The following is a 16,504-nucleotide window of genomic DNA, read 5'->3' as shown; positions in this document are numbered from 1 at the left end:
AGCCAATAGGCATTCTTTGACTTTTACACTCACTGAAAGGCCAATCACCCAGGATGTTTTTGTTTGGAGAGAGGGAACAAAAACTTGTTGTTGTTACTGTGCCCATATAGTTTGCTCCTTTTACTACAATACACCCAGGAAGTAGGTGCAATGCAATAGGAAGTAGTAAACTTAAGCTGCCCAGCCCTCCTCCATACTGTAGGAAAGTTTGATTCATTTAGCCGAATCGACTCTTTTGGTTAAAGAAACATGTCATCTTTGAGTCATAAGAGTTATCACTCCCTTGAGGTCCCTACATGTATTTAATTTTGTAAAATAGTATGTGCCTTAATCCCGTTATGGAAGGAAAACATTTAATTAATTCAGACTTATTTCTCATAATTACAACATATAACCTTGCAATTCCAAGTTTAAGTCACAGTTATGAGAAATAAAGTCACAATTGTGACAGTCGCAGCTATGAGAAAGTCACAATTAGGAGATATAATGTCAAAATTACCAAAAATTAAGTCACAGTTGCAAAATATAAAGACACAAATGTGAGAAAGTTACAATAGCGAGATATAAATTCACAATTACAAGAAAAAAGTTGCACTTCCAAGTCAAACTAACAATTGCGAGAAATAAAGTCAACTGTGACCGTCACAAATATAAAATATAAATACCCAAATGCGAGCAATTCGCTATTACAAGATATAAATTCACAATTACGTGAAATAAAGTTGCACTTGCAAGACCAACTTGCAATTATGAGAAATAAAGTCATTTCACAATTACAAAAAATATAAAAATGATAAAAAATAAAGTTGCAATTATGAGACAAACTCAAATTATGAAATAAAGTCAGTTCTGACATATAGTCCCAACTACGAGGATATACACTATCGGGATATATATAAATTCACAATAGACCTTTTTAACATACTGTGATGACATGTTTCTGCTTTAAGTTAAAGTGCAATTGTGCAGTAATGTTGACCTGCAACAGGCTGATGTTACTGAGGTGATGTTGTAGATGTATAATAATGATAATATAATAATATGATAACGTAAAGTGTAATATTGCTTCTAGTGTGTGGTGTTGAATAGTGAACCTAGTCCTGGTGTTGTCCTTGGTTCAAGACACGGATGGCCTGAGGAAAGAAGCTCCAACTCATTCCCTCTGTTTTGGCCAACAGGGAGAGGAAGTGTTTTGCGGAAGCATGTGTCTGTCTTGTCGGGCACTTCTCACGCACCTTACAGTCTAACTGATCCCACAAAAGCTAAATGGGGTTAAGATCCATAACACTCTTTTCCAATTATCTGTTGCCCAATGTCTGTGTTTCTTTGCCCACTCGAACCTTTTTTTATGTTTTTCTGTTTCAAAAGTGGCTTTTTCTTTACAATTCTTCCCATAAGGCCTCCTGAGTCTTCTCTTCACTGTTGTACATGAAACTGGTGTTGAGCGGGTAGAATTCAATGAAGCCATCAGCGGAGGACATGTGAGGCATCTATTTCTCAAACTAGAGACTCTGATGTACTTATCCTCTTGTTTAGTTGTACATCTGGTCTTCCACATCTCTTTCTGTCCTTGTTAGAGCCAGTTGTGCTTTGAAGACTGTAGTGAACACCTTTGTATGACATCTTCAGTTTTTTGCAATGTCAAGCATTGTATAGCCTTCATTTCTCAAAACAAAGATTGACTGATGAGTTTCTAGAGAAAGCTGTTTCTATTTTGCCATTTTGGACCTAATATTGACCTTAAGACATGCCAGTCTATTTCATACTGTGGCAACTCAAAGACAAACACAAAGACAATGTTAAGCTTCATTTAATGAACCAAATAACTTTCATCTGTGTTTGATATAATGGCAAGTGATTTTCTAGGACCAAACGATCAATTTAGCATGATTACTCAAGGATAAGGTGTTGGAGTGATGGCTGCTGGAAATGGGCTTTTCAAATTGTGATGGTGCTGTTTTTTTACATCAGTAATGTCCTGACTATACTTTGTGATCAGTTGAATGCCACTTTGGTGAATTCAAGTACCAATTTCCTAACGAAACAGCAAAATGAAGTTGGCTGGAATTGGTAATCTGGTATACCAGGCGCACTTTGGGGCCGATCAGGGGCGGACTGTCCATCGGGAGAACAAAGCGTGCTGGTTCCAAATGAACTGTGAAAGGTTTTTGTTTTGTGACATCAATGTTACAAATGAATAAAGGGATTGGCAATAATTTACAGTTGGAGTAATGTACCCGGAAGTTCTCTTTGTCCAATTTTGGTGTAATAATCAATGGGTTTGTTCAAGGATGTAGATTTGGTGTGAAATGCTACTGTAACCATTACGTACCGTGCTCGGAACCGTATGGCCAGATGGTGGAAAAGAGGCTCTAGTGATCTTCCTCCGGAGGCAGCATTTTACGTCATTATAGGCGCGCTCCCGATGCAAAGGCTGTTCCAAAATATTGCTAACTTAATTATGCTGCCTCATAAGATACCTAGTTTTGGACTAATTTTAAGGCAGCATCGTATGCCTGTATCCTAAATCTGGCAATCCCAGAATGCACCGTGATAAACTCGGTGGGAAATAAATCAAAGATGGCGGATGAAGAGAGAGAAATTGGGAACTTCTAATGCATTAAAAAAACGGACTATCTTACACAAAATGTGTGTGTACTATGTGTATTTATGCTCATTAGAGTATTGCATTGTTCCTCTCACTTCACTTCTACTGAAATCGGTGTGAGTCGAGTCTTGCATGCACTGCACGTGACGAGTACTATTTAAATGACGCGCGGAGCTGCAGCCTATGTAGAGTGTTCCAAATCGCTCTCTTGAGGTATCGTTTCAGTAAGGGTGCTGCCATAGAAAACTGCTGCCTATGCAGGTGGGAGGAGACAGCAAGGCAGCTCAATAAAGCCTATTTTTTACCATCGGGCTAAAGTGTGCTGATCTGGGCCAGCTGGCATGGTTACAGATTTTTTTCCATTGTGGTGCCAAAAACAGACTTCAAATGTACACAAGAAATACGTCAGTCGTTACCTTGGTAATGCAAGTGTTTAAGGGCTGCTTGAGAAGTGTATTTACTTTGCCCAAATAGGGCGCTTTTGCCAGATACGGAGAAAAAACTAGTAACCTTGGCAACTGACAAGTGACCAATTGTGAGTCGTGACATCACTACAGGCATTCCACCAGCACAGTTGAGCACAGTTGCCCTTGCTGAGAATTTTGGGCCGAGAACGGTTTCAAATCATACCGTGCCAAATTGTGCCCTGGTGGATTAGCTTCTGTAACTATTCCTCACCGTGCTCAGAACCATTCAGCCCGATGGTGGAAAAGAGATTTAAGTTTTGGAACCGACCCTATATCTCTGGAACCACTGATGTATACTGTATATCCACAGTATTCCTGAGCAACCACTGGGCAGCGCCATGATGATTCTAATTGTCTGTTTTGTATTTCTGGTCTCGAGACACCAAGTAAAAACTGCCAAATGAGTGAATGAATTATATCAACGTAACTAACCTTGGACCATCTCTTCATGTCATCTACACGTAAATTTTTTTGAAAATTTTTAACACCTTAATACCTTAAACATTACATTACCTGCTATGATTTTACGCCGATGCACTGACCATTTCAAGGACTGTTTGTTGGTGACGTCACTGTTTCGTGATCATTTCCTGCTTGTCAAAACAGAGACCATTTAGCAGAGACGGGCCACTTCTATTAAAATGAATGGAAGAAATTGGAATGCCCACCAGCAGCCAAATTAAAAAATACAGCCTAATCACAGCTGCCTTTAAACACCGAGCACACCTCTTCTCTGGAGACCAGTCTCTCTAACTTCTGGCATTTTAGTGGGTCCAGGAATGGAGCACTGAAGGTCCAGGGCAAGTTAGATGTGTCACCGGTATCGTGCCGAATTTTTACTCCTTATATTCTTATGTGTTGGTGTAGGAATGGGCTTTGCCAGTAAGGACCAATGACGGTTAGGGGTGAGTGTAGGTGTGGGCTTTAGGGATAAGGGCCAATCAGGTAGTGGGGGAGTCAGAATTTGGTGGGGAGTAATATTTTGGCACAACACCAGACCTGCACCCAGTGCGAGTTAGAGTGGAGCATGCATCGTGGCCGGGCCGCTCGAGTGAAGCCGACCACAATACAATTTTACTGCGTATTTGAAAAATTTTATTTTATTGTAATCTTGACTAACTGTTTTGGAGATTTCAGTCTTTCCCTATTCAAGTAGATAAGAGCTGCCCTGTCATGACGCTTGTTTACATAGAAAAATAGCTGCCCAAACGGCCCAAGAGCATTCCAAATATGGCCGCCAAGTGGACTGACCTACCTTGAAAAAGAGACTTTGTTGAAAGGATCCAGAAATACGTTTGGACCGCTCTAATTCATTTGTTTGTTTGTTTTTACATTCTTGAAATGGTCTACTCTATATACATATATATCAGGGTCTGGAACCCTTTCACATAAGCCCGTTACCAAATATACAGCTTGGACTTTCAGTTAAACTGCAATTTTGATGGATACTGTGATTTTAGCCTTGTTTTGCAATGTACCAGTGAGTATCAAAGAAACATTGAGTACCCTTTACCCTTTAGTTGCCTCACAAAGGCATGTTTTCAACAAGTTTCAGCAAGAAAGCACCTGAGGTGTCTTCTCAGCTCATCCACAATAATTCCTAGACATTAGAGTCATCTCTGTGGTTTGTTCCACCTCAAAGGTTGTATGCTTTTGACCGAGCTTGGTCAGTCACGTCAATTAATGCACTGAATTACTATATATGATTATGTAAAATGTAGGTACTATAAGTCATTCATAATGGTCTGATGAGCTATTTGGCTATGTTCAAAGTAGCATATATACTTGCTCAACGTTAATATGCCAACAAAGGGTCATAAACTACTTTAGCATAAACCGATCAGCACATTTGACCAATTACCCCAATTTTGCATTTCATTTAAGCAATTCTATGTTGATCTTACCTGCTTCACCAATGCGTGCAAGTGTGTGCATGTATCACAAGCCCTTTTTACATTTAAAGGGATAGTTCACCCAAAAAATTTAAACTCATCATTTACTCACCCTCATGCCATCTCAAATGTGCATATATGCGATATGATACAGTAGGCATGGGTGAGCAACAGATGAACATTTAAGTTATTTTTTACTTTAAATAATGAAGTGAAAGTAGATTTTTATTTATTTTTTTACTATAAAAGGAATTAACCCTTTATGCTGGGATGGGCCCACGAGATAAAAAATAAATGTCAAAATATGAATAACTAGAGTCTTGACCAACACAAAATAGGTATATTTTGGAAGCTTAGAAGCTCTTCCTTTTCAATGCATGTAGGCATTAAGACCTAAAATGAACAAGTGCTTTGAAATTTGCATACAAGTCAGAAGTGCTCTGTTTTGATCATTTATGAAAATAATTGCACTGTACATATTATTGGAATCAGTAAAAACATCAGATTCTTGAGAATAGCCATGTGTCATATATGTTGAAAAGCTTTCAAAGAGCAGAATACAACCAGCCTATATGTTTTACTCACAGACAAAAAATATAGCAAGTAATAGTTATAATATGTTTCATGTGAACAGGGGCTGATAATATGTCGCGTTTTATTGGTTATAACTTGGCAAAGAAATAAAATAAACTGAACATAAAATATCATAAAATATATATATATACACTCACCTAAAGGATTATTAGGAACACCATACTAATACTGTGTTTGACCCCCTTTCGCCTTCAGAACTGCCTTAATTCTACGTGGCATTGATTCAACAAGGTGCTGAAAGCATTCTTTAGAAATGTTGGCCCATATTTATAGGATAGCATCTTGCAGTTGATGGAGATTTGTGGGATGCACATCCAGGGCACGAAGCTCCTGTTCCACCACATCCCAAAGATGCTCTATTGGGTTGAGATCTGGTGACTGTGGGGGCCATTTTAGTACAGTGAACTCATTGTCATGTTCAAGAAACCAATTTGAAATGATTCGAGCTTTGTGACATGGTGCATTATCCTGCTGGAAGTAGCCATCAGAGGATGGGTACATGGTGGCCATAAAAGGATGGACATGGTCAGAAACAATGCTCAGGTAGGCCGTGGCATTTAAACGATGCCCAATTGGCACTAAGGGGCCTAAAGTGTGCCAAGAAAACATCCCCCACACCATTACACCACCACCAACAGCCTGCACAGTGGTAACAAGGCATGATGGATCCATGTTCTCATTCTGTTTACGCCAAATTCTGACTCTACCATCTGAATGTCTCAACAGAAATCGAGACTCATCAGACCAGGCAACATTTTTCCAGTCTTCAACTGTCCAATTTTGGTGAGCTCTTGCCAATTGTAGCCTCTTTTTCCTATTTGTAGTGGAGATGAGTGGTACCCGGTGGGGTCTTCTGCTGTTGTAGCCCATCCACCTCAAGGCTGTGGTGTTGTGGCTTCACAAATGCTTTGCTGCATACCGCGGTTGTAACGAGTGGTTATTTCAGGCAAAGTTGCTCTTCTATCAGCTTGAATCAGTCGACCCATTCTCCTCTGACCTCTAGCATCAACAAGGCATTTTCGCCCACAGGACTGCCGCATACTGGATGTTTTTCCCTTTTCACACCATTCTTTGTAAACCCTAGAAATGGTTGTGCGTGAAAATCCCAGTAACTGAGCAGATTGTGAAATACTCAGACCGGCCCGTCTGGCACCAACAACCATGCCACGCTCAAAATTGCTTAAATCACCTTTCTTTCCCATTCTGACATTCAGTTTGGAGTTCAGGAGATTGTCTTGACCAGGACCACACCCCTAAATGCATTGAAGCAACTGCCATGTGATTGGTTGATTAGATAATTGCATTAATGAGAAATTGAACAGGTGTTCCTAATAATCCTTTAGGTGAGTGTATATACCATTACTTAGAGAAGCGATTATCTTTCAAACGAGCCCACACACATGGTAATCAGATACATAGATAAATAGATAATCCACATGAAGCACAATGTTACATATGGCCACCAGGAGATGGCACCATGTAAATGACAGACTCAATGATGACTCAAATGGCACAGAATAAAACTCATTCTGTGAAATCTCTTTAATAAAATCATGTCTGCCTGCTATGCAAACCTTTAGTCATTGTTGTGTTTGCATGTGTAATTAGTTATGTACAATTATTATGTTTTATTTGTTTGGAGGCTTTTGGACACTAGGATATATTATTTTTGCAATGCTATAATTTTTGATTGCTTTGTTGAATCAACACAATTTCTCCACCACAGTTGAAAGGATTGGGAACTAAACAAAAGTTGGGAGCCACCTTATTTACACCCATAGATATACTGTAAATGTTAATCAGAAAAATAGTAAATTTTTGGATCAGGCAATTTTTTTTCAGCAGTTTCTTAAGCTGAGAGTCTCATAATGCATCATAATCTATACCATTAAAAATATATATATAAAAGTTTTCTTTACAATGATACCAAAACACTTGAACATCCTTTTTTTTTTTGGTAGCGTTATAAGCCTTTAATTTTGGGTATGCCACTAGAACAGTAAATCTTTAAAAGCACCCTCAGAGCTTAAAGGGTTAAATATTCATCTGTTTCTCATCCACACCTATATCACACTGCTTCTGAAGACTGGAATTAAACAAATGGAGTCTTATGGATTACTGCTGCCTTTATGTGCTTTTTGGACCTTCAAAGTTCTAGTCATCATTCACTTGCATTGTATGGACCTACAGAGCTGAGATATTCTTCTAAAAATCTTCGTTTGTGTTCTGCAGAATAAAGTAAGTCATACGCATCTGGGATGGCATGAGTGTGAGTAAATGATGAGAGAATTTTCATTTTTGGGTGACCTTACTCCTTGGCTATGGAGAGGAGCGATGAGCGAGTTGATCCCTGCAAACACTGAGGACATGTAAATGTATGTCTGTGATCAACTCTCAAACTTAACGTAGCAATTTTTGAAAAGGCATAGGACCTCGAGGCAAATATTGATATCTCTTCCATGTTATTGTCATTATATTTTCAATACATACTTGCCTTTTTAGGGTTTTTAATCATGTGCAGGATAAGATCTATAGATATCTATAATAACATTTTCACTGGTTAAAATGCTAGTTTTCGATATCACCAATGGAATTACTGGTTTGCATTTGTAAAAACATTCATTCTTGATACAAAAATGACGTCAATACTGGAATTTCAACCAAACGATATAATTTTTGATGTCTAGCTGCATTTTCAATAGTACAACTTCACATTTATCTGTCATTCACTCCTGTTAAAACGCAGGTCAAGATATAGGCTATAAATCATTTCTAGTTGGAATTCCACATATCTATGCATTTCTTAGTAAAAATTATAATTATTTTATATCAGTCATTACATTGTTACTAGTGCAAATGTCCATTCCCAATATTAACAACTGAATTACTAGACAAAATGCACATTTCTGAAATTCAATTTTTGATCTCAAGAATGGGTATTTCCCACCGATCAGTGGCGTTTCTGAGAGTGATGTCATTTTTACTAGTGCAAATCTAATTACTGATATCAAGAAATCATCAAGAATGATAATTTTAGCTATGAAAATGTGTTATTATAGATCTATAATTAATATCCTGTTTGTGAGTTATAGTTTAAAGGGCTTCTGATAGCACATGCTTGTTTACATACTTGCATCAAAACCATATAAAACAATTATTTCAAATCTAAAAGCAAACACGGCCATTTGTTTTTGGGGAATAAAATGATTTTGATAGTTATCAGCGTATTAGTGTACACGTATACATTTCTCGTCATTTAGTTCATTTTTAAGCATCGCCCAAACATGTGCCTAATGACAGCTAAACTTTTATTTAAAATCTGATTAACTTTTTTGTCTGTGGAACACAAAAGATGATGTTAGACAGAATAAGAGCCTCAGTCACCATTCACTTGCATCGTTTGAAATGGAAACAAAAAGATGCAATGAAAGTGAATGGTGACTGAGGCTAACATTCTCCATAACATCTCCTTTTGTGCTCCTTGGAAAGAAGTCATCTTGGATCAAATAGGATGAGTAAATAAATCACAATTTATACTACATATAAAAGGCCGCTACTAAACCAAACATTCGCCACATGTCTTTGTCGAAATTGGCCAATTGCCACAACACAAAGAAAAGAATGATATATGATTCATATTTATTATAATTTTTCTTTAAACATGGATTAGTATTGGCTGTTACAGAAGTTTCATGAAAAACCATGTTCACAGTGGGGCATATCGGAGGCAGAACATGTGGACATATTTCCCACTCACACACGCAAACACACCTTAACAAGCCTAATCAAGACACCATCAAGTCTTGCCCTCTTTCTGTCAACACACAACTTAGAAGCATTTCCTGCTTTCTATATAAAAACCAAAAGAAATTAAAAAAGTAAAACAATCCCACCAAATAGATTTAACAAATCTCCTCTCTGGAATTCCCTTTACAAGTTTCCAAAGGGCGATTAAGAGCATCTAGCAAGTGATACTTTAGGACAAATCCAGATATCTTTGTGAAAACATAACAAGGTAAATATGAAACATAGGAACATTGTAAGCATTCGGAAGAATCCTTCACTTCTGAAGTCAAAATCATCCATTTGCAGAGTAACTATAGCATTCTAACATATTACACGAGACATATGAACACACTAGCACGCTTCTCACGAAAGATATGCAAAACCTGAATATAAGGTCAAATGTGAAATACTAAATAATAGGACTGCGATTATGAAAGGTCATAGCTGGTCTTCCCAATTAAATCCTACAGTGGCGATTCATACATATTGTCCTGTGAACAAATGAAAGCAGATGTTTGTAGAGACATAAAATGTATCTATTCAATCATGTAATATAACAACATTAGCTCTACGGTGAAAGTGTCTGGCATTTTACTATAAAAGGCACTGGTCTTTGCATTAAGCCCAAGGGCAAAAGGGAAAATATCAATTCTTCTTAAAGTCCTCTAGTTTGTCAGCAAAAACGGTGCACTCTTGTCGGTTATTCTTGCGTCTTGTGGCATCCAATCGGTCATGTAGTTGTGGCAGTGTTGTCACCACAATTGCCATAGTTCAGTGTGATGCAACCTTGGGATTGCCACATAAAAGTTGGGGCAGAGCGGGTTATCAAGATGCCATGGCTTGGGCGTAGTTAGCAGGGTAAAGGCCCACCTCTCCACTGTGAAGCCGTCCTTTGCACCAGCCCTGCTCGTCCTCCTCGCCAATCATCATTAACTCTTCTCCTATAGGAAAAAATACAGAAATATGCATTTCATAATACCACGCCTTTCTTTTACAAGTGAGACATGTAAGTAGCTTATTACAGGCTACTTACCAAATAAATAAATCATTGAACATGAAATAATGTGTTTAAACTACATTATAATGTGAGAAGAGACCCATGTGTAGATTCTACCTACAGCCGTGGCTAAAAGTATTGGCGGTGACATACATTTTGTGTTTCGTCAAGTTTTCGTGGTGTGGATTCACATTGTTTCTAGATTATTGTGCAGAGTGATCAGATGCATTTTAAATAATTGCAAAAAGCTTCATTGGCCAAAGAAATTAACCATTACAAACCCAAATTTCATTGTTTTTTTGGCCCTGGCACAAAATGACCAGCCAACATCATTAATCATATCAGCAGCACCTGAGAAAGTGTGAACGAGTACTAGTCAAGTGACAACACTATCATTCTGATTGGATTATAAGAGCAGACTGATTGCTATAAAAAGGAGGCAAGAAGTGCTTCCACTCATTGTGTTCTTGTTAGCAATGTTTACCTCTAAAGAAAGACGTGCAGCCACCATCGCTTTGCATCAAAATAGCCTCACATGCAAGGAAATTGCTGCAAAGAATATTGCACCTGAAAGAACCATTTACCGGATCATCAAGAATTCAAGAAGAGACGTTCAACTGCAGTGAAGAAGGCTTCAGGACATCCCACAGTGTTCAGCAAGCGCCAGGACCGTCTCCTCCTGAGTCGTCAGTTACGAAATCGTGTCACCACCAGTGCAGAGCTCGCTCAATATTGGCAGCAGGTTGGTGTGAGGGCATTTGCACGCACAGTGAGGCGAAGACTTTGACAATGGCCTGGTGTCAAGAAGGGCAGCAGAGAAGCCACTTCTCTCCAACAAAAACATCAAGGACAGACTGAAATTCTGCAGGAAGTACAAGGATTGGACAGTGGAAGACTGGTGCAAAATTATTTTCTCTGATGAAGCCCCCTTTCGACTTTTTGGGACATCTGGAAAATCGATAGTGTGGAGAAGAAAAGGTGAACGCTACCATGAGTCCTGTGTCGTGCCAACAGTGAAGCATCCCGAGAACATCCATGTGTGGGGTTGCAGTGGGCTCTCTCACAATTCTGCCCAAAAACGCATCCTGCAAGAGCAATTTCTCCAAACGACCCAGGAGCAATTTGGTGCATTTTCCAGCATGATGGAGCACCATGTCCCAAGGCAAGTGTGATAATGAAGTGGCTCGGAGATCATTACATTGAAAGTTTGGATCCGGGGCCAGGCAACTCCCCGGATCTTAATCCCATAGAGGATCGGTGGTCAATCCTCAAAAGGCGAGTGGACAAGCAGAAGCCCACAAATTGTGATCAACTGAGCATTAAAAGGGCATGAATGGATCGCCATCGGTCAGGATTTGGCCCAGAAGCTGATATCCAGCATGCCAGATCGAATTGCAGTGGTTATGAAGAACAAGGGTCAACACTGTAAATGCTGACTCTTTGCATATATTGAATGTTTTTGCCAATAAAAGCCTTTCAAACTCATGAAATGCTTATCATTGTTTTCCAGTATACCATAGAAACATGTGAAATCTACAAATACTGAAGCAGCAAAATGTATGTCACTGCCAATACTTTTGGCCACGGCTGTACATGTTTCCGAACGCAAAGCACTTCAGTTTAACAAAAATCCAAATATGTACACCCAGTTTTCCTGACTAACTACTGGTTGGCACCATGATGACCGTGCTTCTTCTGGAGACCAGAACCGAAAAACAGTCAGGATATGCACGAGTAATCGACTTAAGACTACTCGTTCATTTCCAATAGTAGACTATTAGAAACACTCAAATATCGCAAATTGATTTTGTTTTGCGCATTTGCCTGCCGTGAGCAGCATTGAAAACTGCAGTTGCCCTCTGAATCTCTCACCAAATTTCACATTTACAATCGAGTCCACTGAGGAGCGGAGTGGATGGGTGTCGTCTCCGATGAGAGAAGACGACATGGTGGCATCTGTGCTTTTGAACGCAAAGCCTAGCGTAGCACTAGCAATACTTGTACTATTTAGATTCTTATTGTATTTTACTCTATTTGTATTCTTGTTGGATTCAAGCAAACCAACGGACAAGGATCTGCTTTTATGTTGGAAAGAAACTGCAAAGCGGTACAAGAAACTCGAAATCTTAACGCGAGCAGAGCGCATTTAATTAAAATTGTGTGGCCGTGTCAACCATAAACCAGGCTCTTTAATTTTACATTTACCCAAAGTGATATAACTAAACGTGCCTCAAATATCCTATTGAATACTTGAGGAACTTCAATATATACACTATATTTTAAGTCTTTCAAAAAATTGTCCCCTGTGAGGGGTTAGTGGGGAAACTGTTGACAGTCTTTGGAGAACTTTCAAGAACTTACTGGTTTATTTGAGGGCTCAAATAAAACTCAAACTCAAAAATGTTCCAGAAATGGCCACCAGGGGTCACATGTGGAGTGCTGTGGTGGCTCAGTGGTTGAGGCTCTGGGTTACTGACCAGAAGCTCGGGGTTTCAAGCCCCAGCACCACCAAGATGCCACTGTTAGGCCCTTGACCCTATCTGCTCTAGGGGTGCTGTATCATGGCTGACCCTGCAGTTTGACTCCAGCTTAGCTGGGATATGTGGGAAAAAAAGTCACTGTATATATGCAAAAACATGCATGTCAAATGTTTGACCATAATAAAGGCTTCTATCCTATTCTGTTCTTACCGATTCCTGTTTATTGACCTTTGGGAGGTGTTTGTCACTTTAGGTTAGAGAGAACTTCAGACAATTCTATCATCAGTTGATCAGTCGAGTTTTTACTACAACATTTCTCTTCATGATATGTTAAAGCGTGTACCAACTCAGTACGCGTTTGTTTCTTCCTAAAGTTTTGCCCATTTTGCTGTGCATTTTTGCAAACCCCAACACAGCCACATTCAGTAATGGAGCAACAATTCAAATGGGTAAGTCTGTGTTTTGTGTCAGTTCACTGGTAGTTGCTAATATAGTCATACGGTTCTAATCTATTTGAAAGGCTAAGCCTTTCAGGATTTGAACCATGCCATTCAAAACAGGAAACTAAAAAAATAACACACAAGGCTTAAAGGGATAGTTCACCCACAAAATGTAAATTCGGTCATCATTTACTCAAGTTGTTTCCAAACCATTTCTTCTTAACTACTTTCTTCCGTGGAACACAAAATGAGATGTTAGGCGGTGTGTTAGCCTCAGTTAGCATTTACTTAAATTGCATCTTTTTTTTTCCATGCAATGAAAGTGAATGGTGACTGAGACCAACTATTCTGCCTGCCATTTCCTTTAGTGTTCCCACTGAAGAAATAAAGTCATGTGGGTTTAGAACATAAGTGTGAGTAAATGATGACAATATTTTACGCTTTTGGATGAACAATCATTTAAATAATTGTCTTATGTTTCATGGGTTTTATCAAGCTCCTCAAATCAAACACATGCAAGAAGTCTCAAATAAAACCATGTTTTGTGTGTCCTTTTAGTCCTGTGGTTTTCACACTATATCACACATGCGCATGCTCAGATTCATAAGCCCTGGTTCATTTCCATCCTTTTCTCATTACATGTGTAAAACCGTGCAATGCCTTTTGCCCTGTTGATAAACTGCACTATCATCCACAAAAAGGTATTGAAGGAGAAAAGGATGAGAAATAAAAAAGGGTTTTATGAATCCATATTCTCTGCAAGCAACAATTCCGCTCAAACTCAGCCGGCCACATATGTATGTTCATGTGTGTGTGGCATTAATATGTATTAGTATGGATTAATACCTGCTTTAAAGCTCAGCTCATCAGCCTCCTGCCCCATGTAATCATACAGTGCTCTAACACGAACCCCGGCTACCTTCTCTTCCTCGTCCACCCCGTTAGCTGCAATGAATTTCTTGGGGCTTTCTTCATCTGACCAGTCCGAGGAGTAGTCTTTACCCGCCCTGTTTGGACAGAAGAAATCAGAATAATTTTTAATAAACACATGAGTACTCTTTTTAACAGAAGGAAGATTTTACTATGAAAAATCAGTGATGATTGGTTCAGCTGAAAATATTTGAACGTTAATAAAATGTATTTTAAAGGATTTAAAGGAGACCTATTATGCCCCTTTTTACAAGATGTAAAATAAGTCTCAGGTGTCCCCAGAATGTGTCTGTGCAGTTTCAGCTCAAAATACCCCACGGATAATTTATTATACCATGTTATAAATGCCTCTTTTTGGGTGAAATCAAAAACAGGCTGATTTTGTGTGTGTCTCTTTAAATGCAAATGAGCTTCTGCTCTCCGCCCCATTTCGGGAAGAGGGCTGTGCCTTCAGAGCTCATGCTTCGGTTACTACAGCAACAATCTAATCAGAACCAATATGACTGATAGTGTAAATACCGGAGTTCAGGCAGGGCTGGGAAGAGAAATCGGCCCAGGATTTTACATAGCAACTGGCCCAAAAGTTGACCGGGGGGTTGAGGTGTTCGCTGTCCTTTTTAGCATATCGCGGCAACGTTTTGTGGTCCGTTCTGCGTAACCCAGCGGCTCATTTTAGCCCATTTGGCCCGTTTTGCGGCAGACCCACCGGCCCGCTCTGTTCTCCCGATGGCCAGTCCGCACCTGATCCCAATTTAAGTCGACCCACCGGGAAAATGCCCGGTATGCCGGATTAACAGTCCAGCTTGTCCACTGCGTCTTCAGTGCCTCTGATGCCAGGCGTACATGAAGACTCTTACGTTAACTTTTACAGCCAACAACAGAAAACTTATGATGCCTACGAAGCCTAGACAGTATTCGTCTCACTGTATCTGCTCCAGCATGAAAGAAAAATGGCGGACTGTGTGTAATCACTCATGGGAGGATCTATGATAATAGGGTGGAGTCAGTCACCAGTCGTGGGCGAGGTCTGCTCTAAAGTTACGTCACTTTAGAGCAGAAACGAAAACAGTTCATTTTGACACACTGTTTTTGATTAATAGAAATATAAGAAAGAGGAGAGTGTGGACTTTTAACATTGTAGGGTGGTTGTGTACACACACTGCCAACTCAAAACACCATGTAAAAGTTAATTTTGCATAATACGTCCCCTTTAATCCTTCAAATAAATATGATTGAATAAATGTAAACCTTTAAATAAATGTCAAATAATAAAACCATAAACTAAAATTAATTTCAAATGATCCCTCAGTTTGTAAACAAACAAAAAAGGGAGTACAGTAATGCACTTACAATTAACTAATCGACCGATACAGAGTTTTTACAACTGATATTGATACAAATAATTTGTTTATGTGCCTGATAACCAAACTAATTACGTCTGAAAATCTCAGGCTGAATACGGTGACCAAATTAACATCAAGTTCCTTTACGTGTGACCACCGCTGCTTCCTGTTGAACACACTGTAGTGCAATGTTGCTATAGGCGCACATTGGACGGTGCCTTTTATCATATATTAGATTTTGTTTTTAAACCATAACCGATTAAGCAGAAAAGTTTAAATATTAGTTAAAAACATCAGTAAAACCGATCACTGGTCAAGCTCTACTTACAATGGAAGTCTATGGCACAAGGCATTCCAGAAGGCTTAAAAACAGAATTGTGACCGCTTATATTTTTGTGAAGGCACTTAGCTGCAAAGATATCTAAATGGTTAATTTAGTGGTTGGTAAATTACAAACTACTGATGTAATGTCTGTGTAATTCCTGCAAGTTTGCTCCATGAAAACAGTACTTTACAGATACATCACCTCTCTTACTGGTATTAATACATGTATCATTGAAAGTTGCTAGTTTGACTTTACATAGTCATGACATGAGCTGAAATATTAGATATAACAGTTGTGATACTATTCTCATATTAACACTTATGGCTATACTTTTTTAAAACGGTGTGAATTTGAACATTTATCCAGATGCAATGCCTTTCCTCATACACTACCATTGTAAGTGCATTACTAACAGTTTTTGTCGATTTTTACAAATTGAGGGAAGAGTCGAAATTATTGTTCAAAAATAGAACATGATTTGTAATGAAACTGGAACATTATACTCAAATAAGAATAGTTTAATGCAGCGCAAGCAATCAGGAGATGTATTGTTTATCAAAAAGAAAGAAAAGAGAAAATCTAGAAAATAAAATATCAAATGTCACGGTCAGAAACTTGATTTGAGCACACTGCATGGAATAA

At 38.9% G+C, this 16,504-nt stretch overlaps 1 protein-coding gene across 5 annotated transcripts in view; it reads right to left on the bottom strand.

The window, feature by feature from the left end:
* Positions 1–9,183: 9,183 nt before the first annotated feature.
* LOC127660729 (protein kinase C and casein kinase II substrate protein 3-like) overlaps positions 9,184–16,504 on the bottom strand; it is a 54,576-nt gene continuing 47,255 nt past the window's right edge. For 4 of the 5 annotated variants that reach the window (XM_052151116.1, XM_052151141.1, XM_052151132.1 and 1 more), the window contains 2 exons: positions 14,111–14,271; positions 9,184–10,288 (listed from right to left, as the gene is read on the bottom strand). In XM_052151116.1, coding sequence (XP_052007076.1) covers positions 10,173–10,288; positions 14,111–14,271 — 277 coding nt within the window. In that variant the 3' untranslated portion in view covers positions 9,184–10,172. The remainder of the gene's footprint in view (positions 10,289–14,110; positions 14,272–16,504) is intronic. The other variant, XM_052151148.1, reaches the window with a different exon arrangement.

Source organism: Xyrauchen texanus, chromosome 2 (assembly GCF_025860055.1).
Source record: "Xyrauchen texanus isolate HMW12.3.18 chromosome 2, RBS_HiC_50CHRs, whole genome shotgun sequence".
NCBI lineage: Eukaryota > Metazoa > Chordata > Actinopteri > Cypriniformes > Catostomidae > Xyrauchen > Xyrauchen texanus.
Note: the sequence above shows the minus strand (reverse complement) of the source record. Positions and strands in the feature narration are given on the sequence as shown.